We start from the raw sequence: 25,474 nt of genomic DNA on the forward strand, positions 1-25,474 counted from the left end.
GGAAATTTAAAGCACAGTTACAGCACACATCCTGGCAATCATTCATAGCCTATTAAACCCAGTTTATATTTCCAGGAAAGTCCTTTTATAGACCCACCTTACATCCAAACATTAAAGAGATTGTGTTGTTGGTACATGCTACTTTACAGTGGCACAGCATCGGAGAAAAACAATCCAAGTTTTTTATGCTAGGAGACATTTTTTCAGACCCTGTGCACTTCAATCGATCCACGACTGAGATTCCAGAAAAATGCCTCTGTAAGCGCTGCTTGCTGCCTGTCTTTGACATTTATTCTAGGTCCATAGCGTTCAAAAATAAGCCTTTACATCAAATAGGTTCGATCCTTCAGGAAAGATTTCACTCCATATTAGAAACCAGATCTTAAAAAAGGCAAGCCAAAAAATCCTGTGTCCATTTTTAAATTTTTCGAGTCAGCTTTGTACGTAATTATGCTAGCGTCAGCTCCGAGAGGCAACTGTATCGCGGCCCGAAGTAATAGCGGGATGCTTGCAGCCGGAACCTGGGGCTCGATCCAGCAAGGCAGCTCCACCTGCTGCAGTGCAAGGTCTGCTGTCTCCTCCATGAAAAGAGAAGCAACTCCAGCAGAGCCACTCTGCTCGTGTATGCTGGTTGCTGAGGGGAGGGGCAAGATGTTGCAGCAAGGGACTCATACACGGCCCGACCGAGACAGACCCAGCACCTCCCGCAAGGTGCTTTCGCACTGCACCAATGAACAAGTGAAAGCCCCTTCTAAAATCACATGTGCATAATTATAACGCCGGGAAGTTGTAAGGCTAACAGCGGGGGATCTGCTGAGCTGCAGTTTATGCTAGCTTGTTCAAGGAAATACAAGCAGACCACAGAACGAATGGCTATGGGATATTTAATCCTCGTTTTCTAACATAAAAAAAAAATCAAGGTTAAATAACACATTAAAAAAACCCTTAACTGCTGAGAAAAACTCCTAACGGTCTACCAAAACCAATACACAAACAGCAACAGAAATAGACAAATATTCTCCAACTTCAACACAATGAAATCAGAAGCCGCATTTTTGCTCCCGGTTGTCTCTAGGAAAACATGAATAATTTGGACCAGGCATCAGTTTGGTTATGGGCCACTGTTGGTAAAGTGATAAACTAATTCATTTCAAGCAACAGTACACGTGGACACTTGGGGAAAAAAATTTACAGAAAAAGCGCTTTTTTCTTTAGAAAAGAACTGAATATGGCCACAGTTGCCTTAAGGTTTTTGTTCTTTGTTGTGTGTTAAAAAAAAAGGCAGTCTTAAACTTGTTAAATACGTGTTTTTGGTGTGGTTTTGGTGTTTTTTTTTTGTTTGTTTTGTTTTTGTGTGCGCGCGTGTGCATGTGTGTTGGGAAAGGGAGGAATCAAGCTCTATAAGGATTCAAACTTTATTCTATTTTTCTTGTGATTTTTTTTAAATTTATTTTATTTAATTTTATTTTTTTTTAGGACTACCATAGTCCCTGCAGAATTTTAATGTATTTATATGTTATGGCATCACATTACAGAATTTTATCACAAACACACTGATTTCTCTTCATTGTACCATAAGGTGACAGCTCTTACAAGAAACGCATTTTAATTGTACTAGAAGATGAAAGCAAATATTTAATATTCCCAAAAATGTCTGCTCTTCAGGTTGCAACTGCTTGCCAAAGTTTACACCTGTAGCCGTCTGTCATCATCTCCCTTCTACTTCCTTTGGTTTACCTGATAAGCACCCCTTGAGGTAGAAAGTTTAACATGGTGAAAAACTGACAGCCACACTTGCAGCTCAGAAAACAGCAACTTCATGAATTCTACTGGAGACCGTCATTTTTACATAAATGTGCAGATTGAGGAAATCGAAACTAAGGCAAGATGTCTGGAGAAAAACGTGTAACTCAGCCCACAGTAAACCTCAAAATAAACTTCATTTGCATGAGGACCTCTTTCTTGGTAGGAGATGCAGGAACTACAGATGACAGCCTTTCCATACTAATAAGCATAGTTGTCTTTCCCCCATGTGCCATGACCTACACTTCTTCACCAGCCAGCCCTAGCTGTGGCTTCCTACAACAGGTCATCTGCTGCATGCATGGGCAGCAACAATGGCAGGACCAAAATTAAAGTTTGAAGTGTTTATCTTAAACATCTTGGAGACAGAAAGGCAGTAAATGATATGTGTACACGAAGATACACCTTGTGTATGTACCTACATTAGGTTAAGCTTCTCTTATACATATATTTAAATCCAAGGGCAGCCTTAAAGTATAATCAATAACTGAAGAACATAAAAAGCCCTCTAATTTCCTTGTGCTCGTTGGGGATCACAGCATAGTCTCTTTTCTGAAGAACTAGGGCAAAGCACAAGTGAAAAAACTTCAATACAGCACATGAAAAAGGAAAAAATGCACCAGGGGAAACAGCTGGCAAGCACTGCCTGCTCTACAAGGAGCACAAGAACGTTCTCATACCACAACACCACCTCTTCTACACTACAGCTCAACAATCCATCTTACTTCCATATATTTAATCACATTAATAGCAATTTCTTACTAAAATAATACATTCAAATGCATGGCAATTTCATTATGAAGTCAAAGAGCAAAAGCAGTTCGTTCTTGAACGTTGCACAAATAGCTTTTTGTGATGCAGAAAATATAAGCTCTAATGTGCCATGGGCATAGAAGAATCAATAAGAAGATACAGTCCTCACATCTACGAAAGATTCCATCAGTAAGATATGAAAGAAGAGAAAGCTTAAGGCAATTACACCTACATTGTTGATGAAGACCACAGAACATTTGAATCCTTCAACTGTTTTTTTTACAGCTACAACCAAATAAATTGCTTACACATCAAAACCGTCTTGAACTTTATTCTAAAAAGTTACCTTGTTTATCACATCTAGTCATGCACAAACCTAAGAATACAGTATTTAAGTTTGAGTTAAAATATAGTTTGCTGACTAAATTCTGAGATTTACCTGTAATAGTTTCACTTGTTCGTAACAATTATTTGTACTCAAAGGCATTTTAAATATGCAGCTGCAAGCATAAAACATCCTGAAATATAAACAATCATAAAAGCACCTGTACTCAGAATATTTGGAAACCTACTTTTGAACTCTACAGAGACTTAACCCCATTTAACTATTGATCTGATTCCAATTCAAAGTTACTGTTTCAAAACATAAAAAGCAATCGATTAATACATTAAGCTGTTAATAAGAATAATACGGCCTTAACTTCTTAAGTATCTCACAATGCTTCCTCTCAAGTTACCAGACTCTGTTCGGTGTTACCCCATACAATCTTGAGTTCCTTCAGTTTAGGCCCTCTGTTTCCATGCTGATGATAGAAAATTTTTAAACTAGGAGACTGAAAAGTACAGTATCAGGACTTCTATCTGATGGTGCCATATACAAGGAAAAAAAACAAGTCAGAGTTCACTGAACATAGAAAAAGAAAAACCTAAGTTCTCTTCTTGCATTAGGAGGGTTCCACCTGGTAATATACAAAAATGTACGTGACCTTTTATATGCAAAAAATATCTAAAAAAAAAATCAAAACTTTTAAAAACTGCCATTTACTCAAATATTGTATCACTAAAACTGACTTTTCATGCTTATGAAAACACTACATAAAAAGGAATTGCCCTCATTCCAAGTTTCTTTTGCATGTTTACTTGGCAATAATCTATCTTTCGGCATAGCTCCCATGTGCCCAATAAAAATACCAACATCATTAAGGCCTTCAATTAGTAAGCAAGACTAATTTTGTTATTATCATAAAATAAGAATGCTGTTACACTTCCAAGACTCCCTGAGCAGTATGAACATTGGATAGAGAGAAACAAATGTTATGCAGCATCAAAAAAGCACTCCCAGCCTCTCAAGCACTTAGTACTTCTGGTCAGCATTTGCCCACTTTTTTTTTTGACCGAACACGCTGGGGGTGCCCATTTGATCAAATCCATGTGTTCTACCCAAATCCTTCTATACCATCAGTTAGGAACCAGGAACCTCGTAAGAAGCGAGACCTGGAGTTTTTAAACAGCATGAGGAAGAGAACAAACTTGGCAAGTATCACTGCAGGCACCTGGCAGTCTGGTGGGACTCCAGGTCCCCGATCCCCAGAAGCCTGATCTGGTATACTTCCAGAATACAGTCCAATTTAAAGAAACAAAGTTTCAGATTTAAATTACTTCTAATGCTAAGAACTGTTTTAACCTCTTTGCCTCATAGTTTTAGCACATATAGTATTGAAAGAGTACACAGAACTCCAAAATTAATCTATGTAAAGAAGCGTGGATACTGGTTGAAGATTACCTCATAATAACAGAAAACTCTAAAGTAGTGACTGTAACTCAAGGAGTAATGGTGTAAGCAATTTCTGTAAGGTAAATGAAATTTGAACTCTAGTTTCATGAAGGATATCGGGTGCGCACCGCATCCATTAGCATCCATGAGGCTCCCTGGCGTGGCTGCTGTCACTCCCTGACATGGGAGATGTCTATCCAAACCAATTTTGAGAAAGCAGCCAAAAACGCACTGCTTGTTTCTGCACATACCTGAATTGCCAGGAAAGTCATTTGCACAGCGCTTTCAAGCGAAAAGGTTTATTTACTGAAAACACTGACCTGAAAATTCCCCTTGTACAAGCTAACTGCAGCAGCTACTCCTGTCTTAGAAGCACCTGTCTGCCAGCTTGACAGGTAAACGTGTGTGCAGTTGAACCTGCAGCTCCTGTCACACCTTCGGTTCAGAACACTGATGTGCATCTGCCCTTCAGGAGCTTCATGCCCTTCAGGAGCTTCATGTGCACACAATTTGCAGCGCCCACTCAGTCTGACCCATATGTGCCCAACACAATCATCGCAGAACACAGAAGGAGAGAATCCTTCGCATTGTTTTAACAAAACACTTCCATCAACAATAGAAAAATCTTTTCTGGGACAATTAGAACACTGCTGGCTCTTAAGGTTCCAAAGTCTTGAAGAACGTTACAGCCCCGTTAACTTCAAAGGCAAAGTGAAATGCTATTTTGGGAAAGGAATTTAATTAATAACATCACTTTTTAAAACTTGCCCCCTTCAGTGGCATTTAAGTCCAGAACAGGTCGTATGAATAGAAGCTTTTCAGTAGGTGTTCGTGATTTTCTCCCAGTTTATTCTGAGTCTTAAGCTGTTAAGCTGACGACAGATCTGGGACATCACTCCAACGAGGTCCTCCATAAGGCTTGATAAGTCAACCCAAAAACCGCACAAGAGCACTTTCCTTGCCCAATGACCATCATTAGGGGCGCTATAAGCTTTTGGAGTTCTCTTCAGTCCAAATCGGAGGAGAAAAGTCCAGCATTATACTGGAAAAAGAACCCAGAGGTGCCTGCATTATGATGTCCTCTAAAAGCAAAAATAATCAGGCTTCAGAAGAGCAGGGAGCAGTTAAGGAGACACGTATCAAAAGCGTGCCTCCAAATGGAGTAAGGTGAGGGAAAGGCCGCCTAAGCAACAACAAGCAGAATTCATACACCAAGAAAGATATTAAGAATGTCAATATCAAGAATGTCAAATAGAAAAATGTTAAAAGCCTTGCAGCTTATAACAGAATGGTAGCGCATCTTGCCAAAAGTTGCACAAACACATGCTTGACTTGGCAGCTGCGAAGCTCTTACAACTTCATGTTTCCGAATTTCAAAGGCCCAGAGTGTAATCTCTTTCCCTTCCTCCTGATATTTTGGAAGTAGTCTAGCCCTCCTGGAGCACGCCTTTACATTTTCAGTTTCCCCACAAGAAATCCCTGAGAATTAGAGGTGACAGAATTGACCTCCTGTTAAAGTCACTGCTGTAAAGAAATTTTATCATGTTTCAATATATATTTACAGCTTTTTGAGAAAAAAAAAAAAAAAAAACAAAGTGTTGACTACTTTGAATAGACTGTACTCTGATTAAAATACACCTCAGCTAGGAAATCCCTAAAACCAGGAAGTACTACACCACTTCAAACATACTCAATGCGTTTAGAAACATCTGGTTATGGCTGTCAGGTAAGCACCCACCCAGCTGCTTGCTCACTCCCAACCTAGAGGGACAAGAAAGAATTTAATAGGAAAAAAAAAAAACAGGAACGAACAAAAAATAACTCGGAGATTGAGATGAAGACAGTTTAATAAGTGTAGTGGGGAGGGACATGATGCAAAGGCAGTCACCACCTCGAACCAACAGACAGTGAGACTGATGTAAACCAATCTCCAACCAGCAGCTACACTGGAAGACCTGCTCCCCAGCCTTACTGCTCAGCATGCCACCAAAAGGCATGAAATATCTCCTCCATCAGTTTGGGTCAGCTGCCCCAGCTGTGTCCCTACCAGTCTCTTGCCCGTTCCCAGCCACTTGCAGAGGCAGCAGCAGGATAAAGCAGAGAAGGCCTTCGTATCCCCAGCACAGTTCAGCAACAGCTAAAGCACTGGTGTTATCGACACTGTTTGGGTCAAAAACCTAAAATGCCACATGGCTGCTGTGAAGTAAATCAGCCAACCCAGCCCAACTCAGTACACAGCCTGACCTGAAAAGTCCTGTACAATGAAGAACTGTGAGATCTTGGCAGAGTTAGACGGACAGCATTCAGAAACTTGGCTGACATCACTCAGAATAATCATATACTTTTATTCTAAAAGCTGCCTTTGATGTGTTGTTCCAATCTGTCCACAGATAGGAAATGAAAATAAAAGCACTCAGATTTAGCCTTGTTTAGTTCCATCTGACCCTCAAAGATTTATTGTGAGCTACAGACACTTCATTCTAAGGATAAAACTGCTCAGCTATAAAAGCCCGTTAAACAAACCTTCTGAGCACCCCAAAAGCTTCACTCTCATACCCATCGACCCTTTCCCACCCCAATGAAGCTTCCAGCTACTTTGGACTTGAAGTGGATCAACCCTAAATGCAAGAGATAAAGATTATTAGGCAAGTAAGGTTATAATTTGAAGGCTATGCTCAGTGGGAAAGATGGAATCCTACAGGGTGTGATTAGCTGGGACTGCTCTCCCCAGCGTCAAGACCAAACCAGAACAAGGATCTAATTTATCACTGTGGATCACTCCCTGCAGGACCCAAGCTAATCATATCCTCCTTAATTAGACTGAGACAGAACGCTAGCTTGATTGAGATTGTCATGCAAAAATTACTGGGGAGGGACTGGTGCTGGGAGGAAAGAGACAACATTTGCTCAGGGATTATTCTAGAATGGATAATGCATGAAGATCCCTCTGCTATTGAAGGATTGCTCAGAATCTGATTAATTTCATACTGTCTTTTTGAAAGAGTTCTTTTCAGAGCAGCAGTTTTCAATTGTGGACTACCTCTTATATGGTCTGTGCAATGTAGATGTAGCTAAGAAAAGCAGCACTGCTATTGAGTGACTCTCAAACTATTAATCAAGCATCTGTGCCTCCACTGGAAAAATGAGGGCACATAGGCTTAAAAAAAAGTGAAAATCCGGGAAAGGAAATACAATAACAATACATGCTTTTATCCAGTGAAGTCTCATACTACAGTTTCATTTCAGCAGCTTTTCATGCTTCCCTGACACAACATCGAGAAAAGACAGCAATTGGATATGTTTCTGCTCTACTGCTTTGATGCAGCGCCATCCGAGTAGAGGCTAAGAGCCACTCACAGCCGGTGTAGACGAAGTACTTCCACAATACTAACAAAGGGTTGAGGTTTTTTTTCTCCACTGCAGACAGTGAGAAGGCTGTTCCCAGAGACAAACAGATCACTTCCACTGCCGAAAAACCATAAAAGCAGATCATGTCCTAATTATAAAATAGTTTACCAAGAGCAGGAGAGAATCTAGGCACCAAGAGGATTCTATCAATGCTCAGTTATCTGTCAATATTGGGCCCTGCCTAAACTACTTACAGTTTGCACTGTTTCAGCGTTCTGTCCCCCATCAACACCATAACCCTCTTGGCACAGCTACTATTCCGCCAGTCGTTTCCCAGTACCCGCGCAGGGTCTGCTCTATCCTTGCTGCAGAACTTGGCACATCTTGTTGAGCTTCTTGAACCTCCTCCTAGCCCAGTCCCCCAGGTCAGAGGTCTCTGTGCTAAGGTCCTGCAGTTTCCTCTGTTTGCCACTTGAACTAGAGGAGCATCATCTGTCAGCTGGCTTGGGGTGTGCTGTGTCATCCTTCCAGTAACTCGTGGTTTGAGTTGTATCTGCAGTTTACGAACAAAACTTTCAAAATACTGACCCTAAACTAAGGCCTGCTCATCAACCCTGTGCATTCAACATGTTTCTAAACCATTGTACTTCAGCAAAAACCTAGGGCATCACACACACGCCCTTATAAAACACCAGCAGCTATTGGAACACCAACTGCACATCTCTTCAAAATTGAGTTCTCCTTCTTCGGCTGTTTCAGCAAAACACAGTACCTTCCTACAGAAAATAGTGCCCTACTTTAGCTATGAGATTACTGACAGAGTTAGGACTGAAATACCTGAGTGGATGTGACAGCATGTGAAAATACCATACCAAATGTAGGTCTTCCTCCCTTCCCTTTAGAACACCTAGAAATACTATTTTAACTAAGATTTTTTTAAAACCAAGTGGAGGAAAGCTATTAGCTCAGGAGTTCCAATATTCAAAAAAGAAACTTCAGAAAGCAGACAGCATTATTTCTCTGAATAGTTGAGGAATTCACAGATCTTGAATATTGCACCCACCTCTGATCTCATCTAAGAAGCGCAGCGACAAAAATCAAAAAAGTACAGTGAATAACAGCTAGGATAAAGATCCCCAGTGGCTTTTATCTATGAAGATTATAAAGTGATGAGCCTCATCTGTCTCAAGTAAACAGCTGAGCATGGGAACTTGATACAAGATCTTTAAAAACATGAATGGTGCAGAAAAGGCAAATACAAAGCAATTATTCACTATTTAAGACCACACAGGCATCAGTAGACAAAGAAATAATTGAGCAGATGTTTTAAAAACACTAGCAGAAGAAACTGCTGCAGAACTTACTGCTAAGGACATGAAGTGTTCAAAAAGGAACTACAGAACAGCAAACCAAAGGTAGACTAAGGTCTAATAAAAACGTATGGCTATAATCACTAGCTCAGGAAGTCTTTAAGATGCTGCCTTCTGAAGTGGATCAGCAACTGAGGTGGGCACTTAGCCTTTCCTCATGACTTTTTCCTTAAGACAGACTGCTAGTCATATTCAGAAGCAGAGTCCTAAGCTACACGAAGTCTGGGGTCTCATCCTCTATTTTTTCCCCCATACATTACACTCTCCTCAGCTTCTGTGAGCCACCTGCTCAGAGGAAACAAAGAATTCTGCGTTACTCTTTTTGATAAAGGAATTGCTTTTTTAGTCATTTGCTTTTAGTCAATTGCTTTTTTAGGTTGCACATACCTGAAGGTGACATCAGACAGTCCATGAAGAATTATGTCCCTCGTTAAACTAGCAAAAAGATGTTTTCATAGGATTTCAGGCACTTTAAACTACTTTGGAAGTAAAAGAGCGCTTACTTGCTCTCTCTCCGTACAGCATCACAATCTGATCAATCCACAGAACAGTCAGGTCACAACAAAGCAAACTTCACTATCATTCACTTCAGTTTTTATGCCACTTCCACCACTCAAAAGAGACTAAGACAATGAAGGAATTCAAGGACACTCCTTATCTCAGGTAAGAGATTTAAAAACAAACAAAACTAAAAAACTCCAACCCCTCCTCTCATCCCAAATCTTTCAAGGATGATTTTGAAAATGGAAAATTCATGTCTACAGTGCTATTGTTCCCTTTTCAAACTGTATTTCCAAATCTAGTCTAAGTGTCCCAAATCTAGTCCCTTCTACATTGCAATGTAAACCTCATGAAGGAGAAAGGGCACATAACTTGGAATACAGAATCACAGAATATCCTGAGCTGGAATGGACTCAACAGGAGTCTTCAAGTTCAACTCTTGACTTCAGCTAAGAACGAGAGAATTGTTCAACAGCACTGTCCAAATGCTTCTTGAACATTGACAGGCTTGGGGCCATGACCACTTCCCTGGTGGGAAATAAAATTAAAAAAAAAAATAGCCAAAGTATCAAAAAGATTTTCCAGAATCATGACTGGCAAACCAAGAACTTAATTCTAGCTCTGTGTCCTCTCATCTAATACTGCAGTTCTGTGCTTTTCCCTACCTTTCAAAAAGTGTCTCCTCAGATACTTCAAATCTTGGAGGGCAGAGAAAGCCATGCCAAGTTTTCTAAAATGTAGATACCCAGATTTTCCTGCTTGCTCTCTTGAGAAAAACTCCTCACAAACAGTAGAGGGCAGCATTTCTCCATTTCCACTGGAAAGGATGATTTCTCTGCTTGCCTAACAGTAGTGTTTAAGAATAAAACACACAACAGCCTACAGTAAACTATTTATTTTTCCAGAGTCTTCATTTTACAACAATGCATTTCACATCCTATTCTATCCAAACATCAGAATTAAAGCAAAAAAAATAGAGTAAAAATTTGATTCATCCAGAAAGTTTTTCATTTCATTCATTGTATTCATGATCTGCTGACGAATGTGTCTCCAAATACTGTTTATAAATAGTAGTACACTGATGATGAAGAAAAAAACACAACACCGCTTAATTCTGATTTTATTCTCTGAATGAATATATGAAGGAACACCAGTTAGTAGGAGAAAAAGCAAGGGCTTCTAAGATCACCAGTGACCTCTAAGGAAATGGAAATAATCCGACTTTGTAATTAACCTTCCTGTTTAACAGGATAATCAGTTACATATTTCTCCAATCTTTATGTCAGGAAAGCTACATTAGAAGCTACAGCAAGCAGCATTTATTATTTTAGATAATCTTTAATTTGGGGGCCAAAATCCAATCTGATGATTTTCTTTCAAAATTATAGGAATTGAGACAATTGTTTCCTGCAGCATCTATCCATTAACCTAAATTCCTAATAAACAACTTAATGGGATCTTTACAATCATCCAGCTCCATCACAACGAGCTTGTGTTATCTACATTATAGTTATAAAAGGCTTTTATTGAGCTAATTACTTTAGCAACAGGGAACCTTTTGATTTGTGCCTTTAATTTGTTTTGGCTTAACTCTTATTGTTCCTGTACTAATATTTGGTTTGAAAAGCTATTGTTATTTTTCCCCTTCTAGTTAAGACAAGCTCTTCCACTTTTCCCCCCCTCCCCTTTTTTTTTTTTTTTTTTTTTAAAAAGCACTTCCCTCACCATTCAAGCAGTACTTCTAGCTGTGTGCGTACACATTGCAGTGGCAATTACATAACGCTGTATAAAACAGTACTTTCGAATCTCCTCAAGTTGCCCAGATGGTCTCCAAGAAATATTTCTCAACCAATGAAAAACAGGACGAGAGTTGTAAGAACCATGCTACTTCTATCCCAACCTCAAACTTCCTTCCATTCCCTTGCATTTCAATTACTTGCATAACACTAGCTGGGTACACTGGATACATTAAACAGCAGACAACTAATTAGGAAGTAAGGAAACAGAGAAATTGATGCATATTTCACCAGACAAGACATGGTGATTATCTCCAGGAAGTTTCCTACAAAGAGCTTTTAAGATGCATTGATTATGAATGGGTCACTAAGTTCGCCGCTCCTCCTCAGCCTAACAGGCATTGCCATTGCATCGAGTCCCGCTGCAACAAAAAGCAGTGGGGAGCTCAAGTATTCACTAGCTGTCTTCATAGATGGCAGGAAGATGAAAGCAGTAAGCAAAAAAGCTTCATGCAATAAGGTAGTTCTAATTTCATCTTCTTGAACAAGTTATATTATTATCAGTCCTAAGGACAGAGAGCAGTGGAAAGGTGCTGTGTGTACGGGGTTGGTTGTTTTGTGGTGGTGATTGGTTGGATTCTTTTTTGAGGAAAAGTATAGCTCGTTAAAACACTATTTTTTTCTGAACCATGCTAACACAATCAAAAGAGATTTTCTGCATCAGTTATGTGATAGTTTTATTTTGTCACATTTTTACAAATAGATTAAAAAAGTGAAGAATAAAAGAGGTCTCTTTTAGGTAAAAGCTTTACGAGGAGATTCAGGAACACACTACAAGTCAACCACGTGTACTTTCCAAGAGACAATCACTGTACAAAAAGTAAAAAGTCATCTATTAATTATAAAAAAAATGGACTAAGTTCACCATTACGACATTCCAGGGAGCTCAGAGTTACGACAAAGATTAAGGAAACCATGCACAAGTGCAGGAGGGCGAGAAGCGTGCCTGGTCAGTTCTAGATTAACCACTGCCACATTTGGCCAAAGCCATCAGCTGGGAGAGCCCCAGGCAGAGATGTCTCTGTAGGCTGTTCAAGAGTCTGCTCTTGAGCTGCCCCACCTGCGCGTCCCCACTGCACACCCAGCACAGCTCACAGCAGGCAAGCAACGCACTCCCCAGGGGTGTTGACTTAACCGGGTAATGAAGGCACCACAAATACAGGTGGGGAAACACGACATGAATGAACGTGTCACATAGATGAGGGAAAATTCACTGCAGCAGAATGCCCCATCTCAACTGCATGCTTCACAGAAACCGAAACCACAAGTGGCACAATCAGCCTTGGGGAAACAAGGAAGGAGAAAAACCATCCTCAACATTTATTACACATCATGTGGGCACATGTGCACCCACTGCTAGAGCACACACACACGGAGGAGATAAGGGAGGCACTCTTGCAGCCACCATGGGCCGGTCACTAGAATGCCCCGAGCACTGTTCACTCTGTCGGGCATGCAGATGAGTTCAGAGAATGCCGCTAACTTCGGCCCACACTGACCTTTAGGACAGTGGCCCTTGGTTACACTTAACCAAGTACCAGAACTTCATTAAAGCATTTCTTCCCACACCTCCCTACCCAGGATGTTGCAGCACACCATCCTCAAAGAGCCAGCTCCAAAAAAGTCACATTACCACTTCTGAAAGTATGAGTAATATCCACTGACAATATAGCAAGCTATGATTAAGCATCAAATCAAGAAAACAGTGAAAAGAAAAGCAAGCCTTATGTTTGAAAAGCCCCAGTGCAACTTAATGCATTCGCAAAATAAAAGCCATCATGCGCTGTGCCAGCTAGTAAGACAGAACTGACTAGTGGCATATGAGACAAATCAGCCAGCAAGTTCAGCCATCCTCAAATCTCACTTCAAGTAAGACAGGAAACACTGTTGGGTTTTGGGTTGGGGTGTGCTTTTTGTGGGTTTATTTTTTGGTACGAAGAAACCTAAATACCCTTGCCTGCTGAAGGAATCGTGCTAGAGACCATATGTCCAACTACGAACAACCCTACGTTTATTCACCCACTGTTTTCTCCCACTGTTTTCATTACAACAGGAAACTATGCCAGAGCTGCTCACTCTGAGGGTCCAGCTTCAGGAGCAGCAGGCAAAGAGACCAAACATTTTAATTCCCCTGATTCCCCACTGCTCTCCTCTCCTTCCCAGAGCATTGAGCTGTTAAAACCTTATCATTTTACCTACCTTTCCTGAGGCAGCAGAGACAATGTAACTGCTCAGAACAATCAAATTCTCCTTTCCAGCAGCTACCTTTTAACAGCTCTAGTGCTCATTTGATTTTTCCATGAGCTGCTTTAACTCACCAGCCAGCAGAAAAGCATTCCTACTAAGTGAGCATTACAGAAAAGGGGGTGGAAGCACTCTCAGTTGCAGCAACCTGACACATCGGTTCACTGTCACACCTGAAGCTACAGATTGAATTCTTCTCCCGTAATAAACAAGGACCACAGAGCAAAACTGATTAGGACTGAATGCTTCACGCTGTTACTTCCATTAATCCTACCTGAAAAATTACTCAAGCTGAGATCACCAGTTCCTCCAAAATAATTCACAGTTCCAGAAGGGCAACTGGAGTTCAGAAAATGCTTTGAAGGGGTCTTTTGTATAGGATTAGTTTCAAAAAGTTATCCCCCCCCCCTTTTTTTTTTTTTTTTTTTTTTTACTGCTGCATTTAGCATTTCCTCCAACCTAAATATAATCCACACCATGTTCTCAGAGTCATGGAGAGCTGGAAATACTCCTAGCCCATATGTTCTCAGAGCCCGAAATACTGTTATTTTAAAGCCATTTGTTGCTCTTCAATCAATTGCTAACCAAACACACGCAGAACTGATGCAATAACCAGATAATTCATTTGCCACTTATTTGTAGTATAAACTAGCAGCTTTTCCTTTTAAAAGGCGAGGGGAAATAAATACAAGCTTGAGGACAAACATTCAAGAGCTTCAGGTAATGTTCATCAGCTTCACATGAACACAAGCATTGGTCCAATTATCCCATTTTTTCCAAGGACTCACACTTGCACAAATACAACCATCATTGACATGCCTGCCTGAAAGCTACACAGTTGTTGTTAAACCCAAAGTTACTGGAAAAGATGTAGTTTCTAAATACTTAGAGTCATTTAGAAAGAACATGCAAATGCATGTAAACAAAGGTTCTCTCTCAAGATACCCTGTATATGAAGCACATGGCACAGATTGATACCTGCGTGCATTTTGGTGAGATAGGTCTGTAAAAAAGACAGCCATTGAAGTTGACCAAATACAGGATAATTGCCTCTCACTCCAGGATTTCCTGGGCCAAACTGTTGGCAGCTGGTAGAGCATCATGTTAACAGAATGACGACAGTTTAAGAAAATCCCTTTTAAAAAGAACTTAAATGCATGAAGCTTACTATATCCATGTAATTGATATGTGATAAGACAAACTTTTTCCTAATGAAATTAGTGTATTATGTCTTCTTTATACTGCTTTTCAGATTTTACGTATCAGGTCACTTCATCATGTCCACCACTGTCACTTGGCACCAACTTCTTCCTCATTCTTGATGTCCTCATTGTCTCATTATGCACAAACCCATTCACCTTTGGAACTCGCTCAAGTTACCTTTCAGTTCCATCCATGGAAAATGAAATGTAGTGTTGCTTTAGCTGTAACTCCTGGACTTAACTGACCTCATGCTGCCTCATGTTGTCCTGGGCTTTTTTACATGCCATGCAAGGGGAATTATGATCCCTGGCAAGTCTGATCTGAGCAGGAGAACTTCGAGCAGTCTTTAAAGCACTTGTGTTCACGACCACAACAAATACCTGCAGTGGGAATGTCATTTCGCCTGGTATGACTACAAAATCAGTGTTCTCTGCTTGTATTCCTCCTCATTTTTGTCAGATAACCTTTAAATCCACCTACGGCATGCATTCCTCATTCTTAACAGCACACCTCGTCTCCTGTTCCAAACGATGATCAGCCAATCCTTTAGTCTGCAGGCAACCACCCTTGGTTTTGACACCTACCAGCTATCCTAGTAGGCAGCTGTTTCTTTGGCACTGCTTTATGCTTCAAGATTACATACAGGAGCAATTTCATACCATCTGCTGACACTGCCAACGTTACTGCAATGTAGAAGTGTCTTTTTTTTCACTTCCCAAAGTTTTTATGATGACTGATTCTGTACACATTCCTTCAGCACTCTAACCAGATGGCATATCAAAGCAAAGCGCTGCCTTATTTGCACTACTCAATTGGCTCAGCAGATAACTATGATTTATATGCAATCCAATCAAATATATTTGGAAAGCTATTTGTATTTTAGTGAACACAAGAAATGTTGGCAAAATGAAGTTCCTTGCCAAAACCCATCATGACACATCACTTACATGTGCCAACTTCAAAGAGGTGTTGGGGACTAATTTAACACTCGGTGTATTTCTTAAGCTTTTAGTTTAATTATTTCCCATGTAACTGAGTTTTGATCTCCACGATTTTAAATTCACAAAATTCTAGGATTTGTTGCTCCACTTTAAGAAAGTATCCTTTGGGTCCATCAAGTGATTTCTGTATCAGGTTTACACATAAAAGTTTATACTGTAGTTGTTTCCATTTTCACACCCTTGCCTCCATAACTTAGTTCCTTCCAACATCAGTGTCTTCATTTTTCTACCCACAGTACCTCCAATAATGTAAGACTGCTGTGGGAGAAGTTACAAAGCATTTTCATACACTTTCTAGATCATATTTGGAATACAGGGGCAGGTGCTCTGAAAAGCCACCAAGACAAGTGGCCAAGTGGCTGGAGCACACTGAGAAAAGGTTCAGGGAACTGGGCTTGTTTAACCTGGAGAGAAGCAGCTTTGGGTCGAGCTAGCAGCAGCCTTCTTACATCTAAGAGGAAGTTACAAAGAAAAAAAACCTTAGCCCTTTGTTGCACTATACTTGCACGAAGAGATGATGACGTTCAAACTAGGAGTAGAGAGAGGTCCTAAAGGTAACAGAGGGCAATCTCATACATACACTGCCCCCTTACCAAGATACGGTGTTTCAGCTACTGTCAGAAACAAGGCACTGGACTAGACAGATCCTGCTCTGGTATTGCCCAAAAGCAGTATTCTTCTCAGTGTTTTGAAACAAAAACAGTACAAAATCACTCTTTTCCATTGCTGTCTCACTAGAAATATTATTCAAGGGCATTTTAAATCACTTGTTTAAACTCAACTATTTTACTTAAAGTATACTACTGAACAACCAAGCCAAGGATGACTGCTCAGAAACTGCTGTTCTGGAAAATATTAATGATTTTTCATATTCTGTATATTTTAAGTGTCATGTACTCATTTAAAACTGTTACTTAAATAAAATCATTACTGTAAGCACAGCCCACGTGCCTGCTCTTAATAGTATCCATGGTTGCAGTGATGCAAATTTGCCTACCTACATCAAACCAAATGTGCCCACATAAGGAGAGAAAAAATCCTGCGTTAATCACTATTCTTTGCACTGGATGAGTGCAAAGTAAACCAGTTAGACCTTAGAAAAAACAAAGTAGTTTAAGGACCTCTTTGTCCATCACAAATACATCTTCATTCTGAGTTAAGCACAGCAGAATTATCAAAGATCAAATTATGAAAGATCTCAAATTCAGTGGAAAACTCATCTCCCTGACCAAATTCTTTACTTTGCTATACTGTAATAAAGAATAACAATGAATTGTTTCCAATATTTCTCCTCCTCTCAAGTAGGAGAAAGGGGTAGTAGTTATCACTATTTCTAATCCTATCATACATTTTTTAATCCTGATATCAAATGTCATATGCATTCATTTTCCTTTTCATCAGAGAAGTAGATTCAAGCACAAAATTAAGGAATGTATTTTTCATTAGATTACAGCTTTCAAGTCATCAGATGCACTGATGTTCACAGGCAAGCAAACAGTCCTTTTAGAAGCACCAGTTCAAATCAACTGCTTTATTTAAAGACGCAATGCACTACAGCAGCATTTAAGTTAAATGGGACCAAAGCTTCACATGTAACAAACAGGAAGGATTACATGGTGATAGCTCCAGGTGGAAATGCATGACCAGTCTCAGTCAATCTTAACTTCTGTTGAGAATAGGTGATCTTGTCCTCTTCCATACAGCACTTCTGTGAACAGACTTGCTGCTTTGAGCATTACCCCTCATAGGGCTAGGCTGACCATACTAAAAAATAAGCCTTTTTTCCCCAGAATAAATTTTCATTCAGCTTAATTTTCAGTATAAGTTATCTTTCTACTCTTAGACAAGTAGATATGAGGAACTAAACAAACACACAAAACTAAAGTCAAGCAGCTCAGTGACAACGTTGACAACGCTTCCCCCTCCCTTTAAAATAAAAGTACATACAGCAAAATTTAAGTACATATGACTTCAACCGAAGTCAAGGAATTAACATCTGATCCCAGTCTCATAGTACCAAAGGCAGTATTCTAAAAGTAAAGTAGCTACACCAAAAACTGATGTAATTAATCAAACTTGTGATTTTAGAGGTTTCACTTCCAAAAAATGCACAACTTGAACACCAGAAAGACCCCTTTGCTGGTGACAGACAAAGTAACTTCACCCATTCCAGTCAGCCTATGCTTCCTTCTGTCACACAGAACCATAAGGAGCTATACCTTGCATTTTAATAGCTATCACTAAACCCATGCAATATTCTTAAAGATGCTCATGCAAGCCTCTTTCTCAAGAAGTAGAATGAAATTAAACAAGTTTCATTGTTTCAAGTTATCTAAAAAGATATTGTCAAAAGCCTGAGTAGCTTAGTAAACAATTAAACCTGCAGCTACTCCAACAACCAGGGAAAAGGGAGCAATATAGAACAGCACTTCACCAGTAACAAGAAAAGTGGAAATATTTTAAAAGCATGCAAGAAAGTCTCATCTATCCACGTTTCATAAGCACACTACTACTTTACATTCCATTTATGCATCATGTTTTACCTTCAGCAGTTACAAGTGGACTGTATTCAAAACAATCACCCACAAAACTTCATCCTAGCACAGAAGTAATGACACTAAACTATGTGTCTCTTCATCTCAAAGTAGCAAGATGCCCAGATTACAGAATATATCCATCCCTAGCAGGAATTCCCAGATTTATCATCTTCAATAAAGGTTATGTAAAACATGACTTGGAGTTCCACATTTCAGAATAAAAAGCAAATTCCTGTAACAATTCACTCTTTAAATGTGCTAAAATAGCAAAGAACCTTACTGCAAAATGACAAAAAAAAATCATTCTACTACACGAGTTTTTCCAATGTGCATTATCAGATCTTATCAGACTGTTCTTAGCAACAACTACAGAATTTATTTTTCACAACGAGTGAAAATAAACATTTAAAGTACATTCAAAGTTAAAAAAAAAAAAAAAAACTACACTAGGAAACAATCGAGACATTTTCATTATAGGTAAGAAACCCTAAAAGAAAGGTTCCAGAACTTTTAAGATCATAGGCATTAATCAAAAGCTTTATCATCTTACCTTTGTTGTTACAATGCATAAGCAATCCATTGTTTCAGCATAGCAGGTATCTTTCCAAACATTTAAAAGGTTTATTTCCAATCACAGCTAAGCACCATCTCAAATGAAGAGAAGCACACTTATTGAATAGTCAAAATAGTACAGTGTATGCCAGGATTCCCTTTGGAATCAGAGGTAGAAACAACGTGGAGAAAAAAAAAAGAGAACAAGCTAAAATACAAATGCTTTAAGTTTCATGAAGGATTCTCAACCTATTTTGATTATCTACGTCTGAAAATCCTGAAGTTATCCTTGAAAATATCTTAGAAAAGATGTCAAGTCTTATTCCATACCAGCTAAGTGCCTCCTCATATTCTGTTTCACATACTCCTCTTTCAGGATTACCTAACACATGAGAGTCATAGGGAATCATTTGATGAAAAGCAATACAAAATTATTTACAGCAAAAAAAAAATCCCAGTTCAGCTTCTCTTAGCTGGTTATGATTTCCAGAATGAAGCTGTCATTCAAAAACAGTTATGGTTGGTAGGAAGCATTTCTCCTCTAACATCATTTCAGCATTTGCAGACTGAAAAATAACCGATTTCTTAGGCAGTAATGAATGGAATATTCCATGTAGAACAGGGAGAGAAGAAAGTGGCAAGGAAAGAGTAATGCATATTGCAAGAGAAATGCTATTTTGAGCCTTGAATTAACCTAGAATTTCATTTCCTTTTGTAATGCTGTAATGCAGTGACAAGGCGAAGTTTGTGTGCACAGGCATTGTCTCCTCAGCCCAATTAGCCCAGCTGGGAAAAGTCAAACACTTGGGCACAAAAGCTAGTCTGTGTACTAAGCAACACTAAACTGGCACTTTCATAAACAGGTAAGAATCTCATTATACTAATTTAGCACACAATGAATTGAAAGCAACTAGTTAACACAGTTTCAGTTACCTTGCCCTGTTAGGTCTCCCTCTCCACCTTTGCTCCCTGCACAGGGAAGCATTTTGAAAAACATTCAATAGACTATTTCAAACTACTAATGCAGATGAGATTTTATTTCACATTCAGTTTAAGTCCTACAACTAGTCAAACTCTATTTCACACCAGCAAGCAAGTCTAAAATAGCCTAAGTATCTACCTAGGGCATTCTCACTATTCCCTGTAAGTTAAAAACAAGTTTCAAAATCAAGTCCAAGCAGCCTCTGGTATGCATTGCATTAGTACAAGACTGTTCTCTCTCCTTTTTTGTCCTTCAAAGAGCTATTTTTCACATCACAACATGTAGAACAATAAAGCTTAATTTAGTAACAGCCTACTAAATGCCTAGACAAGCAGCTGTCCCAGCACCTAGAGGGCTCACACTTTGCTCCCTCACTGCAAGACCACCGTAACATGCCACAGCCCACCACCTACCATGGTCATCACCAGTCTCAGGTTTTTGCAGCTACTGCACACACAGACATTGAAAGTCAAATTTTATCCACAGTTGTGCATCTGCTCGGCATTGAATGGAACACACACATTTCAATGTGTCGTACAACCAAAACCAAAGTTAGCTTGGTTTTAAATGAGTTTCTCCATCTAAGCCTACACCTGAGGAAGTGGCGGGAGGTGTAGAGAGCACATACATTCACGACAGAAGCCCCACATGCTGAATGGTATCAAATATTGGTTGGCAAGCTTTGGCTCAAGACAGCTATAAAATCAAAGAACAAGAATGCCATTTTCCCTTTGAGCAGATGTAACAGCAGAAAAATTGCAATTTTACCCCACTTGACTCCCTGGCTCTACCATACTTTATACTAGAGGGAAGGAAAAAAGCCAAAAGTTAAAAAGGTAGTAAATAAGAACTATTATTCCTAAAATTATGCATTTTATTTTGCAGGCAGATTGTGCATTTAAGGGACAAGGAAGGGAGGACACTGCAAGATAATTCTCCCATTTCAAAATTTTAAAAAAATCATTAGGCATGAAAGTCACATGCTAGCAAAAGCTACTCAGTTCAGCTTAAACAGAACTTCAAGGTAAACCCCATATCATTCAGCCATCAGGATCATGACTTTTACATGTGTCCAAGTCAGGCCAGAGGTACTTGTTATTACCTTCATATTGTCTCTGAAGTCTAAGAAATATTTCTAATATGAATACCTAAGTGAAGTTTTCACTACTGCAAGGCATCAGTGGGATAAACATGCCATCTTTTGGACTGTTACGGCTAACCCAGACAGAAGTATAAATCTCTGACTTTAGAAAACAGAGAAGCAAAGCACCAGTTAGCTAAGCAGTTGGGACTTTCCTTTGTCAGAAGAAAAAATACTCCCATAGCTCAATGCAAGGTATCGGCATGCAAATTATTCTTGAATTTCCCAAGTCTTCTTTTAAGACTGCTTCTTATGTGCTTTGAACTTGGTAAAGCACAAGCATCCAAGAAGACAAAAAAAGAGCAAGTGCATTTTTAGGTGGCTTGGCACATATCCAGCGCCTGGCCCAGAAATGTCTCCAATGACCAGTTCAAGACATGCAGTCCACGTGCAAGTTCCTTGCACAAACTTCACTGCACAAGTTCCTAACAGTACACCCAAGCTCTGCCTGCCCATCATGCTCTGTACATCAAGGGCAAAAATCAACGATGCTTTCTCAAGTTTCTCTCAGCCATCTTGTTCCAAGATTAAGCTTCTACAGACTAATCCTGGCTACAACCGGCTTATGTTCCAGGGCAATCACTTTCTTCTCTTCCCCACCTCCCCCCCCACCCCATTTTTTTTTTTTTTTTTTTTTTTTTTTTTTTAGTTCCAAAGGACTTCCAAAGAAGATGAGAATTAAGGATCACCATCATGACACTTTTTTCGCTTTCCTCTCTCAGTCATCTTTTAACAAGACCTGATGCCCATTAGCCTTGGCACAAAAGGCACAACTTTTTAGATTGACTATTCAGACTATGAGCTGTGGAAGAGACCAATTCAAAGAGTAGGAAGAGACAATTCTTGGTTGAGAATTCATAGATCATGAGTGGGCACACTAAACATTTCTGAGCAGAGGGCACAAAGAGATTTTACTACAAGCACACTTGAACATACTGACATCCACTGTACAAACCAGAACAAGCTACATAAGAGCCCTTCACCAATCAGTACACTACTACACTTGAATTAAAGCCCTGCCTGGCAGCCCTCAAAACTCATCTTCAGCTAAGCACAAACAACAGAATGTGCATTTTAATTTAAATGGGTGGAAAAGTTATTTATCAGTAAATAGATGTTGTCATGAGGCAAAACCCACGCAGAACAAAAAGACACCAATCACACGTACCCTACTGACAGAGCAAGAAATTTTGTAGCAAATACCAATGCACGTTTTCATAAATATAATACACAGATGGATAAGCTCTCAAGGAGATCTGCACATAAACAAGCATTTCCCAGCCCAGAAACACAGTAACTGCAGACTGTTCATTGGAAATATGGCTCATAGAAGATAGATTTGAAAATATGAGTCAAGGATTCATGAGATTTAGTATTATCATAAGAAACAACAATATTGCTACTTGGAGACAAATTTTAAAATTCCTTGAATGACCAAGCGTGTGTTAAATTCTGGAGCTCAGAGAAGAAAAAAAAAAAAAAAAAAGAGTTGTTTAAGAAAAGGAACTAGGTAAGGAAAACAGAATAGAAACTACTGTAAATAAACAATACATTAACTTAGAAACTTCCTTCCTTTGAATTATGTTGTGAGGAACAACAGAAATCTTCAAGGACACACCAAAACCCGAATCAAAATCATGAAGGGCTCCACCTTTAACACACTGAAGAGTAAGACACCTTTATGTCACGTAGCCAGTTAGCATTTCTTAGCCAGTAAAACCACTGTTATGCTACTGAATTTGTAAGAAGCACTGCAATCTCTTCATGTCATTCATATTTATTGAAAATAAACCTCTGTCCTGTCAGCTCAATAGTTCAGCCATCGGCAACAGCCATTCTATTCAGTTTCACCCAAAGAAAAAGTGTGTTTTCATTCATTGCTATTTGTGACATATTAAAAAAACAAAGCATGATACTCATGTGAGCAATACAAAGGAAAGAGATAGGATTTTCCCATCTTGAATTGCCTACCGATTCTTTCAGGTTGTATTTGACAGTCACTTCTTGTGCCTTCACAGGCTTATCTTTTTATCAGTGTGAGAGATTCCTTGTACCAGTTAAGTCACCAGATAAAGGGAATTTCTTGTACAGATAAAGCATACATTGAATAAATCTAGCAAATAAAAACAACACTTAGGAAAAATACTGCTTTTGCAGGTAGTTTCATCTATCCCCAAATTTTAAAAGTACATATGATTATTTAAATGCTACTTTGCTCTCAGAGTCTATGAGAAAACCTGTACAGCATACAGCTGTCACAGGTATAACCAGAGAAGCAGGCTCAGCTCGGCTTCTGGTATGTCAGCTGCCCAACTTCAGCAGATCTGAAGAGAGATTTCAAAGACCTAGTTAAAGATCAAGCAGTAGCATCGCTGCAAGTATTTTCTTGGTTCCTTTAGCAAAGGAAGCATTAAAATTTTAAGATGCTGTAACCTAATCCAACCACCTTAGAACCAGGGTGCACAATGTAATTATTATCAGTAAAATAAAAAAACACAATTGGATATCAAATTCATCTCATTTCTTTTTAAGTTCTCCTTTTACTTCTGAATGGAGGAGAGTAAGTTTTTATAAGTAACAGATTTTTATTGTTTGTGCGTGCATTCTGAATTGACTTACATACTTGGATTTGTACAAACAGCCTGGATTTCAAGATCTTTCAAAAACGAAAAACACATAGCAAGCCAAATATCATTTCCCTACCATAGAAGTTAGCATGGGGAAAGCAATGAGATGCCCGAAAGACCTAGGACCATACACTAAGAGATACACACAAAAAAACGTGGTTTCTATTTCTGTAGGAACATAGTTGAAATAAATAACAGACAACACACATGTATAAATACAATCCTAAAGCAACAGTATGACAACAGGGTGCACAGCAGTCAGACATAGCGTATTGTCAAGCTAGGCAGCACTGAGTCTTTATAAATACTAAGGCAAAGAAGATATTTGAAGCAGTGTGACAGGTCTAGGATTTCTCCAGGAACAGCCTGCTATTCGGACAGGTACAATTGACTGCATTTGTAAAGGCCAGATGAGGATACTGCAGTCAGCACAACTTGGAAACAGAGAAACAGAACTATAGCATCCTGCAGCTTTAGTAATGCACTCCATGTGACTCTTCTAAGGAATTTCCTTTAAGATCCTGATTAGCTATTTGATAACACCTTTCCATTTTGAGTACAAACTGCTATTACCCATTAAATACTGACCTTTTTAATTCCACTAGAAACCATACCTCTGAAGTTTTTTCTTCTAGACTATATTAGCTCACCGTAAGAAGCCACACAGAACTATCAAAAACATCTTACAAAGGTTAAAAAGACATTCGTGCTTGCTTGGCCAACAAGAACAGTTCCCACATAGGAGAAAATTAGGTTAGCTTAATCCTACCTCTCTCTGTTCAAAATATTCACATTAATTATCGTCTTTCTTTTTTCAGATTTTGAGCAAGTTGAACACAAGCCTGCAGTATGCTTAACAGCAAGGGCGGCTAACAGCATCTATGCAGCATTAGCAGAAGCACAGTCAGTAGTATCAAGGGAAACTATGACTCCACTCTGCTTGGCACTTCCATTGCTGCATCTGGAACACTGCATTCAATTTTGGGTGCCCCAGCATGAGAAAGATGTTGATAACTTGGAGCAAGTTCCACAGAGAGCCATTAATATGGTGAGGGGGCTGGAAGCTTACTCCTTGAGGGAAGATGACGACACTGGTCTTGTTTTAGTTTTGAGAAATAGGTTCAGCAGAACCTAGAAGTAGCCTTCTAGTACTTGCAGAACAACAGGGACACATGCATGCTGCATGATGAACAAATAGTAGGAAAAAGAAGTAAATTGGAAGAGAGGTTTCAATCAGAAATAAGGAAACACTTTTCCCCTCCATGATAGTCCGGCATCGGAACAGCTTGCCCTGAGGTTTTAGAGTCTCCATCTTTAGAGATTTTCAAGACTCCACTGGATGAAATCCTTAGCAATCTAGTCTCATCAGTGAGCCTGAATCATTCTATGATTCCAAGACGATTAGACAGTTTCACTCCACTGTGTCATGGCCTGACATTTAGCTGACTAGTGTATAATTTCAGCTGTTTTCTTACCTTACATCCTCTTCGACTTTCTTAGAAGGCAGTAAGCCAGATACTCTCTTGTTTAAGTGTGGGAAAACCACAGATGAGCCACCATTACTCACTAAACAGAGATCTGTTAGCCTAACTGTAACAGTAAGACAATCTAAGTAATGTTTCGCCTCCTAAGCCAAAACCTTTATTTTGAGACAAGGCTCATTTTGGTTTTTGTTTGTTTTATGAGGGGGGGGGGCTGTTTTTTTCTTGCAGCTTCTAAGATCAAATTATTGTGGTTACTTTTAAATCAGAGAAATTAACGAGTGTCTGCTATTCACCTTGAGTTCAAATTATCAAAATACTGAAACGCATGTAAAAGAATTAAAGAACACATCACAAAACC

The 25,474-nt window shown here is 39.3% G+C and overlaps 1 protein-coding gene across 19 annotated transcripts in view; it reads right to left on the bottom strand.

Annotated features, from left to right (window-relative positions):
* Positions 1–25,474, bottom strand: part of DLG1 (discs large MAGUK scaffold protein 1) — a 149,729-nt gene that overhangs the window by 102,628 nt on the left and 21,627 nt on the right. Inside the window, exon 1 of one of the 19 annotated variants that reach the window (XM_084529491.1) lies at positions 18,881–19,270. The exons of 17 other annotated variants lie outside the window; for them this stretch is intronic. In XM_084529491.1, the coding sequence (XP_084385617.1) occupies positions 18,881–18,910 (30 nt within the window). In that variant the 5' untranslated portion in view covers positions 18,911–19,270. Of the gene's footprint in view, positions 1–18,880; positions 19,271–25,474 lie in introns of those variants that run through there. One more of the 19 variants, XM_084529493.1, reaches the window with a different exon arrangement.

This window comes from Aythya ferina (genome assembly GCF_964211825.1).
Source record: "Aythya ferina genome assembly, chromosome: 9".
Lineage (NCBI taxonomy): Eukaryota > Metazoa > Chordata > Aves > Anseriformes > Anatidae > Aythya > Aythya ferina.